Genomic DNA, 20365 nt, shown 5'->3' with positions numbered 1-20365 from the left:
CAACAAAAAAAAAAAAAAAAAAAAAAAAGGTAAGCCCCTCATTAACTTTTAAACAGCACAAGTAAAGCAACAGACACAAAGTCACTGCTTTCTTCCAGGACTAACACATGGAACACGGAAGTTCTGCAACTCCACACGCCTGGGGAACGAGAGATAAGTTGGGGTAGGGTGTACTTATGAGGCAGAGGGTGGCCTTGAACTTCTGTTAAATACTAGGATTACAGGTACCTGCCATCAAGTGCAGCAACCTCAATTTACTACTTCCTAACAAAATGATGCTTTTCAATTCCATGACTTTCAATGAGAAGGAAAAAAAAATTAGTATGCATGTCTTTAAGTTACTACATTTAGTATTAGCATATGTAGTAGAGATAATTTTTTTTAAATCTTTATTTATTACGTATACAGTGTTCTGCTTGCATATATACTTGCAGGCCAGAAGAGGGCACCAGATCTCATTACAGATGGTTATGAGCCACCATGTGGTTGCTGGGAATTGAACTCAGGACCTCCGGAAGAGCAGACAGTGCTCTTAACCTCTGAGCCATCTCTCCAGCCCTAGAGATAATTTTTTTTTTTTTGAGACAAGGTCACATTATACAGTCCTGGTTAGCCCAGAACTTACTACCAGCTAGCCTCAAACTCAGAGAGATCCATGGGATTAAAGACATGTGCCACCACACCTGGCAGAGATAAATTATTTTACATTGAGAAGATAAACTGACAAAGAACAAAATCTAACATAGAGTGAACTTGTAAGTTCAAGAACTTACCTGAAAATGGGGAAAAATACATTCTGACTTGCTAGATAAAACATGGTTTGTACAAATGGGGTAAAAAAAAAAAAAAATCGCATAAGACACTACTGGCCTTGATTGGCTTGCCGCAGACTGGTGGTGGCTGCATGGACGATCTCAGCAGTCCTCTGGATGTCTGGGACCAGAAGAGTAAGTCCTTCTGGTTCTTGATCAGGTGCATCTGGTTTGACTCCTGTTTTAACATTTTCCCTTTTAGATCTGTTTTATAAAAAAAAAAAAAAAAAAAAGAAAGAAAAGCATGGAAAGAAATGCAGGCAAATTAAGTTTTAGAACTGCAAATAAACAAACACATAAATAAAATACTTTAATTCATAACAGTGGTTAAAAATGACAGTATATGTTACGCTTGTCACATGTGATAAGTAAGAAGCTCAAGTCACATTCATTACTGCTTCTAAAGCCATAGATTAATCCCTAGAATAACAAACAAAGTTATGGGTAGACTGTTCCTGCCTAGTTAAAAGACAAAAAAATAAGCATTACATAATTATCAAGGTAAACAACCAAATAAACATTTAATTGTAAGTACCCAGAGGTTAAAAAAAGAAAAACACTTCTACTCTTGTAAATTAGTAAACTCTTGTCTTACAAAACTTTGGAATCAAAAACTTCTTGGCAATTTAAAAATACTACCTGTATTTCACGGAATATGCTAATTTCTGAGAACAAAAGAATTTAGTATTTCAAAAATGGGTCTCTTACAAGACACAATAAACAGCTGCTACACACCTCTAATACCATGTGTTATAACACCTCAAAGCATCACTCTACTGCTTCTTTTCAGGCCCCCAAATTATCAAATTATCACAATAGCATGTGTCACAGCAAGGTTTCAGTATAAGATTCACTAAAATCACAACTAAGTATTTCTTTTTCTTCTATTGCAACTCTTGACAAATAATATTCACTTAATAATTAACTTTATTGTTTAGATCGTCAAAACAAATTATCATTGTTAATGAAGTATAGTTTCAAAATAAACAACATAGACAAACACTAAACTCTATAGCACTTATTTTTCTATATGAATACCTACCAAGAAAAAGACTTTACCATTATATTAAAATATTTCAGAAAGAAGGCATGGAGCTATAGAGAAGTTTTGTTGTTGTTGTTGTTTTGAGATAGGGTTTCTCTGTGTAGCTCTGACTGTCCTGGAACTTGCTCTGTAGACCAAGCTGGCCTCCTCCCTAGTGCTAGGATTAAAGGTATGTGCCTGGCTGAGAATCAATTTTTAAAATCAGCAGAATGTTGAAGAATCTAACAAAATAGTATGCCATCTACACACAAAAATGAACCTTATCACACAGAGAAATTTGCTCAAAAGTAACTCCTTGCTTAACTATAGGGAGACAGTAAGTAGCAAACAAGCCACTCATGAGGTAAACAGCAGCAAAAAACTATAGCATTAAGGCTTATGCTCTGTACTTGGTTCCAATGTGTCAAAATCACCAGTATCCACAATTAGTCTAAATAACGTTATCTACTATCTCTCACCTGGCAGGACGACCTAACTGAAAAGGTACAATGTGTCATTGGATCATTGTCCTTACCTTCCCTCTGATTTAAGAAGTCACAGAAAAGAAATGGCTGCTTTCCTTTGCCACCCAGAAAACAACTCAGCATGTTTTGGTACTGTATATCAATTCAGCACTAGCCTCAATGTGTGTACGTGTATATAAACATTTGTGTTTACCTATAAGCAGAGAATATGCACTGTTTTAAAGCTAAAATATCAGATAATTTTACTTCGAGAGTCAACCAAGACTGGCCACTTCTTAATGAAGAAATGATTCTTGTAGAAAAGCTCGAATAGGCTGCCAATAGTATCTACCTAAAGTCACACCCAATTTCAAATGCTGAGGATCAAGAACAGTACAGAGGTTCATTACAATAGCCACTCTTGATTTACAAGGATTTTTCCCTCCCCAATTATAAGCGTCATTAAGGTTAGAAAATAGTAAACTACTAGGACACTGGATTATAATAAGAAAGGAATCAGGAAGTTATTTGAGAAAACATTCATGTTTGTAGTAAAAATTAAATGATGCCCCTAAGCCTCAAGCAGCTGATCTATTGTAATCTCAGAAAAGATCTTAAGCTAATGTATCTCACCATGCTAAGAAGATATGAAAACCAAGTTCTTTTGTTTATTTCTACAGAAGTGGATTTTCTTTTTGAGGAAACAAAGCCTTCAGTATGGAAAGTGAACTGCATCGATGCAATTAAGTGCTTAATTGTATTCACCAGTGTGACATAAAAGTTATACTGGGGAAATCACTCGTTTTTAATTTGCATTCCTGGGTATGGACAACAATTTTATAATTGTAAGTTTTGTTTGTTTGTTTCAAGATAGAGTTTCTCAGCAACTATGGAGCTAGACCTGGAACTCGCCCTGTAGACCATGCTGACCTTGAACTAGAGATCCATCTGCCTCTCCCTCCCAAGTGCTAGGATTAGAGCCACCACTGCCCGGCTTAATCACAATTTTTAAAGGAAGATTACTGACAGGCTATTGTAAGAGTATTAGCAAGATAGTAAGTTTTATGTTTTTTAAACCAAAATTAAGTTTTTAAGCAGTTCAAGAATCCAGAAATTAAATAAAATTTACACCAAGTTCATAAAAACAATTATTTCACATTGAAGATAAAATGGTAGAATCACAAATCATGTTTTCAAGTACGTTTTACTTCGACAGTTTCTTTGTCAAAAACTTAACAACAACAAAAAAAAAGACTCCAAATGGTGATGGGATTTTCACATAGAGGATGGATAAGCACTGCCTGCCTATCAGCAACTGTAGCCACTGATGTCTAATAGAAGTCCTTGTCTACAAAAGCTGCAGGTTACTGTCAACCCATTATGTAGGCCCAGCTCAGGAAAAAAGGCCATACCTTAGCTCACATCCTGAAGTCTGTGTGAATAGCTATTTGGGTTCAAGGCACCTAGCTGGAAGAAGGCCTCTGAGACTGACAATGGATCCAACATGGTAAGAGCAATCAGCGACGGCCGCTACCATGGCATCCGCTGCTCTGTGCATACGTTGAATCTGGTTGTGATCACTGCCCTGAAGAAATACGAGGAAGCAACTGAGGTTTCTACTATCACAATGTACACATTTTCCTCTATGCTGTGAATTCCAACTGAAAAGCTAATAAAGTGAAGTTTGGCTCTGTAGATAAAATCTGAGCTAGGATGTGAGCAAAATGGGCAAACCTGTCTCAAAACAAAAAGATTTAAAGAACAGAAATAAAACCAAAAAATTTCTGGGACCAGTAAGATGGCTCATGGCTCAGTTGGTAAAGGTACTAGTTTGGGCCTGAAAGCCTGAGTTGCACGTGGGGATTCACAAGGTGGAAGGAAAGAAATGAACTAACTCTATGAAGCAAATCACCCTGACTGCTGTTTACCATGGCACATGCGTACTCACAAACACAAAATAAACAAAAGTGTTTTATATATATATATATATAAAACTCCAGACCTCAACATGATCATATTAATGGCTTCTACTAGTATCACTGCCAAAATCAGGTCAGATATTACTCTACTATACTGTATCAGAATTATGTGACTTTATAATTCAGAAATAAAACATACTTAAAACAGCTATTTTCTTAGTAGTGCAAAAGGAAAACAAACTCATTTTAAATTCCCTAACTTCTGTTTCTAAGATGAAAGTCCCACAAAGTGAAATAAGCATTTAAAAGCACAGCCACGTGAAGGAGCTGCCTTAAAGGTTCAGGACTACTGGAAACTAGCACCAACATTAAGCCGTGAAACAATAACTACACTTCTTTCATTAGTTGTAAAGCCCTCTGCCAGAATTACAGTTTAAAGAAAATTAAGGTCAAAAGTAAATAAGACGTACATTTAAAAAAAATTACTGTAGATAACTATTTGCTTCCAGCATCCCCAGAAAGCATCAAAGTAATTGATAAGACATGCCTACAAGTAAGGAAAGGACCTCTGTGAGAAATGTCCCATGATTAAGTTAAAGCTTACATTTTAATAATATTTCTTTTTAGTTTTACTTAAACTCTCTCTAACTTAAAGAGCCAGCTGAATTTTTAATTATTTAAATGAAGGGGTGGGGTGGGCAGACAAGCAACCAGGCCTTCGGAAGAATAAATAAGTGCCACTGGAAAGCACTTAAAACACAAACACAAGGAGCCTTTTTAGGTCCAATATATTAGGTTCTGAATATCACCAGATACAGTAATGGTATTGTGTATGTACAAATGGAGGTGACAGAAATATATTTTCACCAGTTTACCAAGGGACAACACAATTTAACCTAAAAGAAAGAGTGGGGTTTGGGATTAGTGCAGTGACAACAAGGATTCAGTCCTCAGCTGGGGTGGGAGGATGGGGAGATAAACACCAGCTTCACTGTTTATAAAACTAACTAGAAAGTTTATGACTGCCAGGGAGATCTCTGTGAGTTCCAGGCCAGCCTGGTACACATAGCGAGTTCCATGTCAGAGAAAACTACACAGTTTTAAAAACAACAACAAACAATTGTTGACAGACGAACCTGCCAAATGTTCTAAAAAAGGAATGAATAAAGATATGGCTTTGCAGTGGGATTGCATTCTAAGTCACTGACAAGTCCATCGAGGTGAGTTTGTTAAGGAGAAAGGACAGATATGTTGTGGTCTTAGGTCCAAAATCCTGCTGTGCTGTGTTACAGGACAACAGAGGGGGGGAAAAGCTGGTTAGGAATTCCCGGGGGGGGGGGGGTAGGGAGGGAGAAGTCCAGCAAAGAGATGGTGATGGGTTGGGCTAGAGTGGTATTTGAGATGGAAAATCATGTTGGAATTAAAACATTTTTGTGTTTAAAACCATATATATGTATGTGCATAACAACCAGCAAGTATCCAGCTCCAGACTGGTGTCTAACAACTCATCTCATCTCATCTCTTTCTCTTAAAAAAAAAAAAATTAAACTTATTTTTTTTGAAATAAAAAAAAAGACATGGCGTTGTCTAATGCTTCTTGATTAAGGAATCAGGACTTTTATGTTGCAAGCATAAGAGGCAGAGGCACAAGAAGCTAGGATAGTTTTCTCAAAAGAAACAAGCAGGAGTTGGGGAAAGAAAAGCTTTGACTGAACTTTTATAAGGTCAGTGTTAAGGGAGCTTAAAGTAAGAGAATCAGGCTTTTTTTGTTTGTTTGTTTTGTATTGAATAAAACAGGTCAAATAATAAACTTCAGTTGATTTAAAAAGGGGGGGGGCAGCAGTGGTGGCGCACGCCTTTAATCCCAGCACTCGGGAGGCAGGCGGATCTCTGTTGAGTTCGAGGCCAGCCTAGTCTACAAGAGCTAGTTCCAGGACAGGCTCCAAAACTACAGAGAAACCGTGTCTCAAAAAACCAAAAGGAATGGGATATCTCTGCCCGCTACCTCCCCCGATCCCGTCGCCCACACATAGTTTCTTTGTGTAACCCTGGCTATCCTGGAACTAGTTCTGTAGAGCAGAATAGCCTCAAACTCACAGAAACCCACCACTCTCTGCCTGACTCTGCTGAGATTCAGGCATGCACCACCAGCATCCAGCATTTTTATCAACATTTTACTTGAGTATAGATGGATTTCTTCTCACAAAGGCCCTATGAGATTGCTAAGAAAAGTGGAAATTAAGAATACTCACTTGAGGATTGCCAAAGAAAAGTTTTACATTCGAAGCACCTTACACTGAATGTCATGTGTATTCTACTCTTATAGCAATTAAGCCTAATTCTGATTAGCAGCAAGTATCTCTCTCAAGTTTTTGGTGAAACCATGAAATACTGAATAGTGCAGAATATGATTATTTAGCTACTATAGTCCAATAGTTAATATTTGCACAGAGCTAGAACAAATACTGCTCCTGCCTCTGAAAGTGAGAAAAAGTTCACATCTACTCAAAGGGGAACCAAAGGCCTACAGCTACACTTTGACTCCACTGTGAAATTACACAGGCTGTAGGGACCAGCAGAAAATGAATCCCAGGCTACTGGGTAGAAAACAAAGGGGTTCAAATATCTTCACAGTATAAGTATTTTGTAGGTAACAAAATGACCTTTACACTAGACACTTATATTTCTATTCAAGTGGAAATAATATGTACATAAAGCACAATAACTATCTTATCTACACTCCAATCCCCCCCTTTTTTTTTTGTTTTTGTTTTTTTGAGACAGGGTTTCTCTGTGGTTTTGGAGCCTGTCCTGGAACTAGTTCTGTAGACCAGGCTGGTCTGGAACTCACAGAGATCCGCCTGCCTCTGCCTCCCGAGTGCTGGGATTAAAGGCGTGCGCCACCATCGCCTTCCAATCCTTTTCTTAATGAACAGATCATCTTCTTTTTGAGCGGTAGTGGTGAAGTGGTGGAATCCATCACTCTGTTGCTAATGCTGTCCTCGTACTTGCAAACCCCCCTGTCTTGGACTCCCAAGCAGTTAGGAGAAATGCATCATAACATATATAACATATGACTCTTTTTTTTAAGATTTTGATTTAGTTTATGTGTGAGTGAGTTTTGCCATATGTATGTACACTATATTTGTGTCTGGTGCTCACAGAAGCCAGAGAACAGTGTCAAATCTCCCAGAATTAGAGTTACTGGTGGTTGAGTCATCATGTGTATGAATCTTGGCTCTGTAAGAGCAGTAAATGTTCTTAACAATTGGGCTAGTTCTCCAGACAAAATATTAAGTCTTAAAAATATGGTTTGGTACTCTACTAATTAAAAGTTATAACTAGAGAAATTAAGAGAAAAACTGTAATAATCTGTATTATTTCATGTGTCTCCAAAGATTATCAATAGATTAGGGGCTTTTCATTTTTTACAGCTTTTTATTTATTGTCTATGTCTGTGTATATGATGTAAACATAAGTGAAGTCACAGACATGGAGTCTTCTCTCTGGCATAGAGATGTTTTATAAATTAATTCTTGGGTTTCTCTTCAGATCTTATACATTTTTTAATTGTAAAAATAATTTTAAATTCATTACTTACATTTAAATTATTTTTCTACAGTATAAATATCTGGCCCAAAATCCAGTTTCCCCCACCACTACTGTTTTGATTTGGTATGATAACAAACCTAACAGGTCTTTAGAGCTAAGTTTAATTTAGTGAATACATTGATTACAGTATTAGGAGTAAAAAAATCTGATTGTAGCACTCCAAGTCACAATTTTTATGGACCTTCCTATCTGTAAAAGATGGCAAGCTGAGGGGGCTGGAGAGATGGCTCAGAGGTTAAGAGCACTGCCTGCTCTTCCAAAGGTCCTGAGTTCAATTCCCAGCAACCACATGGTGGCTCACAACCATCTGTAATGAGGTCTGGTGCCCTCTTCTGGCCTGTAGGCATACATGCAGACAGAATATTGTATACATAATAAATATTAAAAAAAAATGGCAAGCTGAATTCCAAAGAGTCCCTGACAGCTTTGACAATCTAGATAACAGAAACAAGCTACTTATCTGTGATGTGCCTAGAAATGTATTATAAACTAAAAGCAATAGATTCAAATTTGGTATTAAAACCGCTTGAGATATAGCACAACACATTATCATGTACACTGATTTTGTTTTGAAGCCAGTGATCTTAAGGACTGAGCCATCCCTCCATCCCCTATTCTGTCCGAGAAAAAAAGAGAACTAATGTAATGCAATTTGATTTAAAAAGAAAAAAACCCAAAATTGCCATTTCACATAAAACTTTATTACTGAGGTAGAAATTAAGAGGGGTGCCAGGGAGAGGGAAGATGGCGGGGCAGACCAGAGTGAAGACAGGCTTTCCTAATAGCCTGAGAGACCAGATTTAGTTTCAGTTCACTAGAATGGGACAGAGCTAAACAGACAATACTCAGGAAAATCACAGCTTAGAGACAACAGATCAGCAGGAATGCCATAGCTTTCTGCTGACTCAGCAGGCCCCCAAAGTCCCTTTGCTGGCTCAGCAGATGCCACCCCTCAGGGCCCATCAGCCTTTTGCTAGCTAAAGATAGCTTTCCCTACCCTGCCACCAGAAAGTCCCTAACCACTATACCTCCCAACCAGCCCCCAGACTAATCTTTCCTTTTTTGTTTGTTTTTGAGACAGGGTCTCATTCTATAATCCGATCCAGCCCAAAACTTCTATGATAATGCTGGGATTACATACATGTACCACCATACCATTGTCAAGCAATTTTAAAACTGTAGATCTTACATAAGAAGTTAGGGCTGACCCATGCATGGTGTCAATTGCCTTTAATGCCAAGGTTAGTCTGGTTTAAACAGCGAGTCCCAGGTAGGTCAGAGTTACAGAGTAAGGTCCTATATCTCTAAAGTTGCACCAGCAGTTACTACATTGTATTGTGGCAAATGAAGGTATACTAGACCATCCTGATCACGAAGCATGGCTTGTGCACAAGAAACTGACAAACATAGGACTGAAGCAGATGTGATACACTAATCAAAATTAACTTAAAAGGAAAAAAAAGTACCAATTAACAGTTACAGAAATTCATGCTCATGAAATTCTTTATGATTAAGGTTATGACCCCTTATGATTAGTATGAAATGCAGGGTATTGGCCCTGGACTTATGCAGCAATAAACATGTAATTTCAAGTTTTATACAACCACTCAGACCCAATGGGCATCTTTGTTATTTATGATCTCTTTCACTTCTTTGGAGACCTGCCCCAATTTCACTATTTACATTTTAAGCCAAATGTCCTGAATACAAAATGTATTTCTACCAATGAACTAACTTTATATCAAGTCCATAATATATCAGCAGGAATGCAACTGAACACCACATTTCTCAGTCACAATTCTCAGGGAACAATTGCTGTGATGAAAAGCTCTTTCGTGGCCTTATTTCACCTCCTATTTCAACTATTCAACTATATTTGGAGATCACCTATTTAACACAAATCACATCAGATCACTACTGAGTTTTTTTTTTTATTACATTTTATTTGAGGGGGCATATACCTGCCTTGGCACATGTGTGAAGGACAGGGACAACCTTCATGAGTTGGTTCTCTCCTTCCACCATTTGGGGCATGCTTGGAATCATACTCAGGTCAGCAGCACTAGTAAGTGCCTTTACTTGCTGGGGTCACCTTGCCAACTCTCATCAACCACTTTTAAATGGTTAGATGATGTGACCCTTCATCATCTAGCCTTGATTCTGTCTAGCTTTGTCTGTCATCTACATTTAATGGCACGTCAAGCTTCCCTAGGTTCCTAGCATATGAAATGATTTCTTTCAGCACTTAACATTTTTTTAACATAGTCTGGAACAAAGACACCCTCTAATCTTTATTTACCTAATCCAAAACATTTTCTTTTTGTTTTGAGGGTGTGTGGTTATGATGTTGAATCTTGCACATGTATGTAACTACCAACATCAAATCAAAAATCTTCAAAATGAAGACAATTTCTTTTAAGATGATTAACGATAAATACAATAAGCTTAGGAGGGGGTGCTCTTTTTATGCTTGGTAAAAAGACAAAATACACTTATTTTTAATAAAAAAAGAAAAGGCAGTGTAAGTCTTATGTCTTGGTAGACTAGAAAGGTATGGGTTTTACTTTCTGTGAAACTCAAACTGAACTTTGTATCAAATCTTCAATGAGAAGCAGAGATGGAACAACACTAGGCCTTGACTGCCTTCTCTAACAGGACAAATACCTAACAGAAACCAATGGGATCCCAACCAAGCAACATTCACTTTACAAGTCTTGACACAAAACACCCCAGCAAAGGGGGTTAATTAAGACTAGTCACTGCATAGGTCTTTATGGATATAAACTAACAACAGAAATAAGCTCTGTGGACAGTTACTGTCGTTTCACATGTGTGCTTGTTCTTAAATGAGTCTTACATCTGAAATATGATGTGTTTTCTAGTTGTATCACTTTTCCAGAAAATTAACTGAAAAACAAATTCAGTTATTATTTATCTGATATTAAAGTTTTCTAGTGAAATAATACATCTGCAGAAGCAAAAATCCATTATTAAATTATAACGATTGCTGAATGGACAGGGTTAAGAAAAGCAAAATAAGCAATGGGAAATCTACCTACCATACACTGCAAAAAACTTACTCCTTATAATTCCTTGTCATAGGTCCTGTACAGGATCGACCAGGGCTATAGAGGATAGGGATATACACAGTTTAAAAAAAGATACTTTTGAAGGATATTTTGAACCCAAAGAAATCAGCCTGCCTCTGCCTCCTTGAGTCCAGAGATTAAAAGCATGTAGCACCACCTGGCCCAGACTATGCATTTTTACCGCTTAGTTATAAGCAAATATAGTTATCCCAAACACAAAATAAAGCAGAGAAATACAAGGCATATCTCCATATTGGTATGTAACAGACATATTGTTAAGAGCAACATGTTTGGAGTACAGGAGCAAAAGATACTAACTGTAGTGCATGGACAAAATTTTCAATTAAGGACACCACTTGAACTGAACAATTTGATGTTTTTGGTTGACTAGTGGCAACACTGTTTTGTTTTGTTTTTTTGAGACAGGGTTTGTAACATGAACAGGGGCCTGCTTGTTGTTGGGGTTTTTTGTCCCACCCAGTACCCCACAACTGTTTAGCCCAAAAGAAAATCACACATAGGTCTCCATAAATTCTAAGCTGATTGGGCCATAAGCTCTAGCCTCTCACTGACTCTCACATCTTGATTAACCCATTTTTCTGATCTATGTTAGCTATGTGGCTCAGTACCTTTTTTTTTTTTTTTTAAAAGATTTTATTTATTATTATGTATACAGCATTCTGCCTGCATGTCTGTCTGCAGGCCAGAGAGGGCACTAGATCTCATTACAGATGATTGTGAGCCACCATATGGTTGCTGGGAATTGAACTCAGGACCTCTGGGAGAGCAGCCAGTGCTCTTAACCGCTGAGCCATCTCTCCAGCCCTGGCTCAGGGCCTTTTTCAGTGGGGCAGATCACATCCTGCTGCTTCAGTGGTCTGGGCAGGAGTGGGAAGAACCAGCTTCCTCCTTCCCAGAATTCTCCTGTACTCATTGTATCATTTCTACTTCCTATCTGGCTTTCCTGCCTATACTTCCTGCCTGGCCAGTCCGCGTTTATTTAAAACATGATTGACAGAATACAGACAATTCTCCCGCACCAAGGTTTCTCTGTATAATAGCCCTGGCTGTCCTGGAACTAATTCCTGTAGACTGGGCTGGCCTTGAACTCACAGAGATCTACCTGTCTCTGACTCCCAAGTACTGGTGTAAAAGGCGTGCACCACCACAGCCTGTCATAACATACTATTTGTACAGAACTATGCTGGCTTCCTAGACCTCAATCAGAAAGACTGGAAACAAAAGGGAGGACAGAGCAGAATGCAACCAAACACAATATTATTTTCTTCTATACAACAGAAAATTATCAATGAAAATGGACTTTTACAACCTAATTTTCTAATAATAGAGTACCATGAGCCTTATCTTTAACAACAACAAAAACAGAAACAAAAAGTTTCTGTTGCCCAGGTTTGTTTCAAGCCATCTTTCTGCTTTGGGCTCCCGAGTAACTATAGACACGCTACCACTCCTGATATAAACTATAGCTTTATGTGTATTTACCAAGTAATCTCCTAATTTTTTCCAGTATATGATCCTTGCCCAAATGGCAGAAGAGTTAGTACACTGGGCCAAAACAGAAATATTCTTTTAATGAACAACTCAGTGGCATTATTTAAACCTGTAATGTCTAAATTGTAGATTCTTGCAAAACAACCGAGAACAAAGGAAATACAGTACAAAGATGAGAAAGAACATTCCTTGACTTGGAAATCTACTGACACACACAAATTTCCCATCATTAATATAAATGTCTTAAAAACCATCTTTAAAGGTCATCTCTAAGGAAAACTGACTCTGTGAAAAGAAAGGTTTTATAAATTATATATATATTTTTTCATAACAGAACTCATTGTCTTCAAGGATAAACTTTGACCAAAAGTGAATTAAAAATACCACTGTTCGATAAGCAATTAGCTTCACTGTAACTTTAACAAATAATGACCGATCTTCTAACTTCTAAGAAAGGTTATGACATAAATATAAAATGAATCTAAATGATGAAATATATAAATACACACATTGAACACTAAGATTCTACCTTACAGGTTTTATATAAACTTCAAAATTAAATGTATGAGATTATTATAACAAAATAACCTAAACAGCTACCAATAAGTAGGCAAAGTAAAACACAGTATTTTTAATGTGGAATTAGAAATAAGAACAATGCCATTGGAGTGTATTCAATGACACTTAAAGGTGTCTCTGACATCAGTGCTGAAGGAAATTATTATCTTTTGTACAGTGAACACACTGTGGTACATTTAGTAAAGCTCATTACCTATACCTATAATATCATTCATGGGGACATGCATTAAGTTATAGTGATAAAGGGACACTGGTATAAGACATGGATGGATATGTTTTCTTTATGTTGATATAGTGCTTTTGTGCTATTTGTGTGTGTGTGTGTGTATGTGAAAGTATAAACAGTATGTCTCAATAAAGAAGAAAAGCTAAAAACATCTATAGAACTCTTTTAAACGCTGTTTAAAAGCAAGGTCAAGAGAAACAAAGTGCTGTACCTTAAGCGGTTGGTGTAGGTATCAACACAGGTCTTCATTTTGGCTAATAATGTACCAACAGAAGTCTGACATTCTGAATGTTCTTCTTCTTCTTCTTCACCATTCTCTGTAGAAAGAGGCAACAACAGTGGCACCATAGATGTGCAAGAAGCAATGGCCCGGAGCAATTCTAGCAGAGCCCGGTACAGTGGCACATGTCTTGCCATGTCCAGAACTAAGGGAGAAAAAGGAGAAAGCAGACAGTGAGGACACATGCCATATAAACAGCATCAACAGCAATACTGTCCTGACCCAGCAACACATTTTTATGAGACACTACCGCACTTCCAGAAAATGAGGAAGATATGGAATGGGGAGAGACACACAAGTATGGAGATAATTACTATTTTGTTATGTTACATACACAAATATTAAGTAGTCCAGATATTATAGCAGTACAGCAAGAGAAAAATTACACTGTTAAAGTTGAAGCAATGAACTTATCTCATAGTATGTCTGCAACTATCAAAAGACTACAACTGATTAAAAGTCTGTCAGCAAATGAACATTCTAGTTAGCAAAAAACATTTAAAGTTACTATTTACAAATCAAATGAATTTTCTTATCCTTCCATTTGTTTGTTTGTTTGTTTTGTTTTAAAGACAGGATGTCCTAGAACTAACTCTGTAGATCAGGCTGTCCCTGAACTCACAGAGCTCTGCCTGCCTCTGTCTCCCAAGTGTTGGGATTAAATATGTGTGCCAACACTGCCCAGGGAACTTTTTTTTTTTGTTTGTTTGTTTTTGAGACAGGGTTTCTCTGTGGCTTTGGAGCCTGTCCTGGAACTAGCTCTGTAGACCAGGCTGGTCTCGAACTCACAGCCTGCCTCTGCCTCCTGAGTGCTGGGATTAAAGGCGTGCGCCACCACCGCCTGGCACCAGGGAACTTTTTTTTTTTTTTTTTTCTTAAAATCTGAAGTACTAAGGAATAGAATTTTTTTACTTCTAAGACTTTTCTTAAGTTGGTAAATAGGAAGTGGACCAATCTGGCTAGAATTTACTTCTATGTTTCATGTGAGGGTAACTTTTTTCCAACACTAATTACTGAACAGCCATTCTATAAGCATTTTTTAAAAACATAATGCTATGAACTGGCTTTTTGGGAGCCTAGCCTGTTTGGATGCTCACCTTCCTATACCTGGATGGAGGGGGGAGGACCTTGGGACTTCCCACAGGGCAGGGAACCCTGACTGCTCTTCGGACTGCAGAGGGAGGGGGAGAGGAGTGGGGGGAGGGAGAGGGAAATGGGAGGTGGGGAGGAGACGAAAATTTTTTTTCAAAAAAAAAAAACACAAACTCGGAACACAGCAGTGACAAAAGCAAAAAGTTCCTAACCTCATAATTCTACAGAAAGATAAACCAGTAACAGTATTTTGAGACACTGGTAAGTATTCTGATTCTAATACAAAAAAAATTAAGACACAATAGAAAACTGAGGGAATAGAAATTAGATGGAGGAATTTTTTTCATAATCTACACCGGGCATGAGCATGAGAAGATGAGGAATCATCATTTAGAATACTGGTCTTTCTCCAGCAATTAATGTAGTAAAAAAAACTTATTACATGTCAGTTTTAATAGAGTGATGATAGAGAAGGCTACTCAGAATGAAGCTTAACTCTAATGGACAGTTCATTTCCAGGTCAGATGCGACAGTTTGAATGTAACTGGCTCCATAAATTGTTGGGAGTGGTACTATTAGGAAGTGTGGTTTTGTTGAAGGAAGTGTGTCAATGTGTGGGCAGGCTCTGCCGTCTCCTAGTCTCAAGATACACCCAGTGTCTCAGACCACTTTCTGTTGCCTACAGGTCAAGATATCGGACTCTCAGCTCCTTCTTCAGCACCATGCTTGCCCACATGCACCATGATGATAATGAACTAAACATTGTAAAATATAAGCCACCCTAATTAAATGTTTTCCTTTATAAGAGTTGTTGTGGCTATGGTCTCTTCACAGTAATAGAAAGTATAACTAAGATACCAGGGAAACCTCTTTTCTAGGGCCACTGAGATAACTCAGTCAGTGGGAAAAGGCACTTGCTGATGATCCAAGTTTGGTATCTAGAGCTGGTGTCAAAGTGGAAGGAGAAAACCTACTCGATGAAAGTATCCTTTGACCTCCACACACATGCTATGGTATGAATGCACACAAGCGTGTACCACACACACTGGGGGGGGGAGCGGAAAAGTGTGGGGGGGAGATAGGAACAGAGAGAGAGAAAGAAAACAAATAAAATCAATGGATAATGGAGTATAGTGGTATATACCAGCGCTGGAGGTAGGGGCAGGAGGACCAAGTGTTCAAAGTCATCCTCAAGCTACAGGGAAGCTCAAAGTCAACTAGATTACAGGAGATACTACTGCTTGGAGGATGAAAAGACAAACGTCCTGCTTTTCTGAAAACTGATTTTCTATTTGGAAATAGAAGTCATAGTTGATGTGGATGTGAATATTGGACAAATAGAAGTCATAGTTGATGTGGATGTGAATATTGGACAAAAGGCTTAACCAGAAATAGAAGTGAGGGAATGAGAAAGGGGTATATAGTGGGTTAACAAAAACTAAAGGTGTGTAAAAAGGCCTTATAGAAACACACTAGTTTGCAAGCTAATTTTTTAAAAATATAATTAATACTAATAGTCCCAAAGGAGGAGTGATTGAACACACAATACTCTACATGGGCAAAGAATGCTTCACCCAGTAGACAGTGACAGGCATAGAATACCTCTTTACAAGTTACTGGTCAGAGAGACCCCAGCGTCATGCTCTCCTCTGCCCCTGCCACACAAAGGCTATCTTCTTGATTGTCTACCATAGCTATTGCTGAAGACACAACAAAATTTGGTTGCTTGATATACAGAAATCAATCTGAAAACATCCTGAAAATTTCCTTCCAGGTAGCTGGCCAAAAGGCACTATGCGGGCTACTAGGGAAGAAAATTCATCAATGCACTTAACCAGCAGTCGACCCTGACATGCCAGGCAAGACATGAATGTGGGTGCAATAGTGGCACGGTGGTTATGGGAATAAGCAACTGGTTTTTAATTAAACTTGAGGCCTGCTCCACAGGGGAAATTCATGTTGGGTATCATAAACTTGGTCAAAATCTAGGAGAGGGGAGGTAATTGGGCCCTGGAGGGGTAAAAAGGACTGTCATTTTGCTAACTAGGCATATCATCAAACTATCTTATAAAAATTTATGTTGATATCCATAGATTAGTGGTACTCTCAACCTTCGTCAGAGAAGCTTCTTTCTGTGGTGTGCATTCATAAGTGGCTAAAATACTGAGAATAAGTGATTGTTCTAAATGGGACATCTTTACTAACTCTCCCAGGGTTTAGGTAACATCATAAAAGAAGGAAAGGAAGAATATAAGAGCCACAAGAAGGGAGAACTATGAGTTATCTTTTGAGATGACATGTTCATTGTACCCAGAAGCGCACAACAGGTATGGTCACCTGCGCAAGATAGTCACTTATATAGGGACTTATATAGGAGAAGTCAATGAGGCTTCTCCCCTATTGAGGAGCTAATAGCAACTCTTGGGTGTTAGAAAGAGGAACTGATTTTTCTTTGAGTGTATAACTATTACTTTTGTTGTATTTTCTATCCAAACCCATAATCCTAGTCTAATCAGGATAAAAGAATTCTCGAAATTGGAAAGTCTTGAAAGAAACAAACCAGTTCTCTTAAAAATGAGAGGATCACAATAGACAAAAGAATACTAAGACATCAGAAGGAAATAGACTCTGAAGAAATGTGATAACTAAAAACAACAAGCTATTCCAGATTAGATACCAAGACAGAAATCAGTCATGGAGAAAAAGAAGAGAAAGAGAGAGAGAGAGAGAGAGAGAGAGAGAGAGAGAGAGAGAGAGAGAGAGAGAGAGAGAGAGAGAGAGAGAGAGAGAGGGAGGAGATAGAGGGTGCTCTATATGTGAAGGACTTAACAAATGAGAACTCTTTTCTCCTGATAACTTGTTATAGCTCTAAAAGATGGCATGGCGGGGTGGTGGTGGGACATGCCTTTAATCCCAGCACTCAGGAGGCAGAGGCAGGTGGGTCGTTTTGAGTTCGAGGCCAGCCTAGTCTACAAGAGCTAGTTCCAGGACAGGCTCCAAAACTACAGAGAAACCTGTCTCAAAAAACAAAACAAACAAACAAACAAAAAAACCCAGCAGCATTCTTGGAGAAATGGTTGTTGGATAAGAATACACTGTCTTAAAACTATGTCATAAACCGAACGTTATTGTAAAGTTAAAAACAAAATAAACCCTAGTTATATTAAATTCTAGCTTTTATCACAACTTAATTCTTAATTTTCAAAATCACCTTCTAAATTTCATTATCTGTGACATGGATGTGCAGCTGAGGGTTAGGCTTAATAAAACCCCACGCAAGGAACCTAGATGTGCACACTGCTGTCCCAAAAATGAAGACAGCTAATACGGGGGAGCATGAGGCTAAGACTAGCTAGCCTATAAAGTGAGATCCTATACAAAAATTAGGTTAAAAGTCCTTAGTGAAAGATCAACCTCATGAATGGATTACATAAATACCTCTGCAATTTTTTAAAATATTTATTTTTATGTATACAATATTCTGTCTGTGTGTATGCCTGCAAGCCAGAAGAGGGCACCAGACATCATTACAGATGGTTGTGAGCTACCATGTGGTTGCCGGGAATTGAACTTAGGACCTTTGGAAGAGCGGGCAATGCTCTTAACCTCTGAGCCATCTCTCCAGGCCCCTCTGCAATTTTTCACTTGAGATTACCCATGTTCTGTGGGGTAATCTCATTAAGGGAGACCCTCTTCTCTGTTTCCTGGACACAAACACAAATATATCTTAGAATAGCTCTAATTTATCTTTCAACTCTAAAATATATTTTCATGTTTCGAAACCAGAACTAAAAGGTACATGCCCCACTAAGTGAATATCAAGTAACTTAATGTGCCACAGGACTTACTATATTATTTTCAGGAGGAAGGGGGCACGACAAAGTTTTTTTTTTTTTTCAAAATGAGAGTAATCTTAAGTAAAGATAACTTTCTGCCTATAGACTTTTTACAAATATCCCTAAAAGTGACACTGTACTTCCATCTGGTGGCAAGTGGGGTAACTGCAGGCTAACTAAACGTTACCTGTTAAAATGATACTGGCCAACAAATGCATTTTGGCATTGTATAAAATGCATAAGTTAACATGAACATATTCTTCGTACAACACTCTCCTATCTACCTAAGAAATTTCTAGCAAAAATAACTGCTTTTTCTCTTCATTATATTTTTGCTTGATTATTTGGTTTTTGAGACAGGATTCTTTGTGTAGTTCTGGGTGTCCTGGAACTAGTTCTATAACCTAGGCTGGCTTTGAACTCATAGGGACCCACCTGCTTCTGCATCCTGAGTGTTGGGATTAAAGGTGTGCAACACCACTCAGCTCTTTATTAGATTTTTATCATATGGCACTGCAATTTACTATGTACAGTATTGTAATGAATTTATACAATAGATGGTGATAGAATGAAGACCAATTAGCACTTCTCTTTTAAAGAAACAGTTATTCATTTATGAGGTGAGAGAGAAAGCACATGCTTTGAGGTCAGAGAGTAAAATAAAGAAGTGAATTTTCTTTTTCCACCTGTAGGTCTGAGGGACTGCACTTGAGTCTTCCATTTTGGTAGCATGTGTCTTTACCGAGTGAACCATTTCACTGGCTAAATTATCATTTGTATTTCCAAAATATGAATTACCTATACATGTTGGGATCTTTCTAATTCTTCTGTTTAGTCTAAAATTTGCAATTTAAATTCTGCAGACTAGGTTGGCCAAGTGTTATGAAACACTACAGTTCTCCCAGAACAAATGTGGGTGCCAGGTATCCTCAGAGGCCAGAAAACAGTATCAGATCAATAGAGACTAGGGTAACAGATGGTTCTGAGTAGCCAAGAGTGTTTGAAATCAAACCCAGGTCCTGTGCAAGAGCCAGTAGTGCTTTTTAACCATTAAGTCATTTGTCTAGCATCAAGGGCTCAATATTTTTAACATTTACAAGTGAATGAGAATATGTAGTACTTGTTTTTATATACCTATCTTATTTAAGTTGTGTCCTGGCTATTAGTGAGATTTCTAGATCATAGAGTAATTTCTTATAGATTTTAAAAATAGATTTATGTTATTTTCCATGTATGCATGTATGTGCACCACATATATGCCTGATGCATTTAGAGGACAAAAGAGGGTGTCAGATACCCTAGAACTGGAGGTACAGGTTGTTGTGAGCCTTCATGTGGGTGCTGGGAACCAAACCCAAGTGCCTTGCAGAAGCAATAATAACTGCGGAGCCATCTCTCCCTTCATATAAGAAGCCTACACAATGACTGTACTATACATCAAACTAAGAGGCCTATGGACAGCAAAACAANAAGTATAGAATAAGACAAAAGTCATTTATTCCTTATGATAATCCTAAGAAATTAATATTACCTTCTCATCATTTTTAAAAGAGGGAATTAAAGACTAAAGGTGTAGGCTCACACAAAGGAATACATAGGGGAATGAAATAAGCCTCTGATACTTTTGTCCTGAATAGAGGTTACTGTCAAGATATGATTTCATTAATGAGAATCATGTAATGCTGAACACTTCTGTGACACCAAATACAGAAGTGAACATAATCATACAGTAAAGTTCAAAGTAGTTTAAACCCATGACTTGCACTTTAGGTAAATGAGATAAGTATAGTGTGAGTACAATTTAACAAACGATGTCATCAATTTATCAATCAGGAAAGTGAGACACAAAAAGGTTGAGTCAATTAACATACATTTGTTAAATTAGTGAACCAAAATTCAGATTACTACTTCATCTCATGA

At 37.8% G+C, this 20365-nt stretch overlaps 1 protein-coding gene across 11 annotated transcripts in view; it reads right to left on the bottom strand.

Moving 5' to 3' along the window:
• The window catches only part of Birc6 (baculoviral IAP repeat containing 6), a 189692-nt gene that overhangs the window by 18429 nt on the left and 150898 nt on the right, over positions 1-20365 (bottom strand). For 10 of the 11 annotated variants that reach the window (XM_050162966.1, XM_050162964.1, XM_050162967.1 and 7 more), the window contains 2 exons: positions 13449-13662; positions 871-1016 (listed from right to left, as the gene is read on the bottom strand). In XM_050162966.1, coding sequence (XP_050018923.1) covers positions 871-1016; positions 13449-13662 — 360 coding nt within the window. Of the gene's footprint in view, positions 1-870; positions 1017-3712; positions 3886-13448; positions 13663-20365 lie in introns of those variants that run through there. The other variant, XR_007595527.1, reaches the window with a different exon arrangement.

This window comes from Alexandromys fortis, unplaced genomic scaffold, assembly GCF_014885135.2.
Source record: "Alexandromys fortis isolate MF-2015 unplaced genomic scaffold, M_Fortis_MF-2015_v1.1 scaffold_148, whole genome shotgun sequence".
Lineage (NCBI taxonomy): Eukaryota > Metazoa > Chordata > Mammalia > Rodentia > Cricetidae > Alexandromys > Alexandromys fortis.
This window is presented reverse-complemented; position numbering and strand designations above follow the sequence as displayed.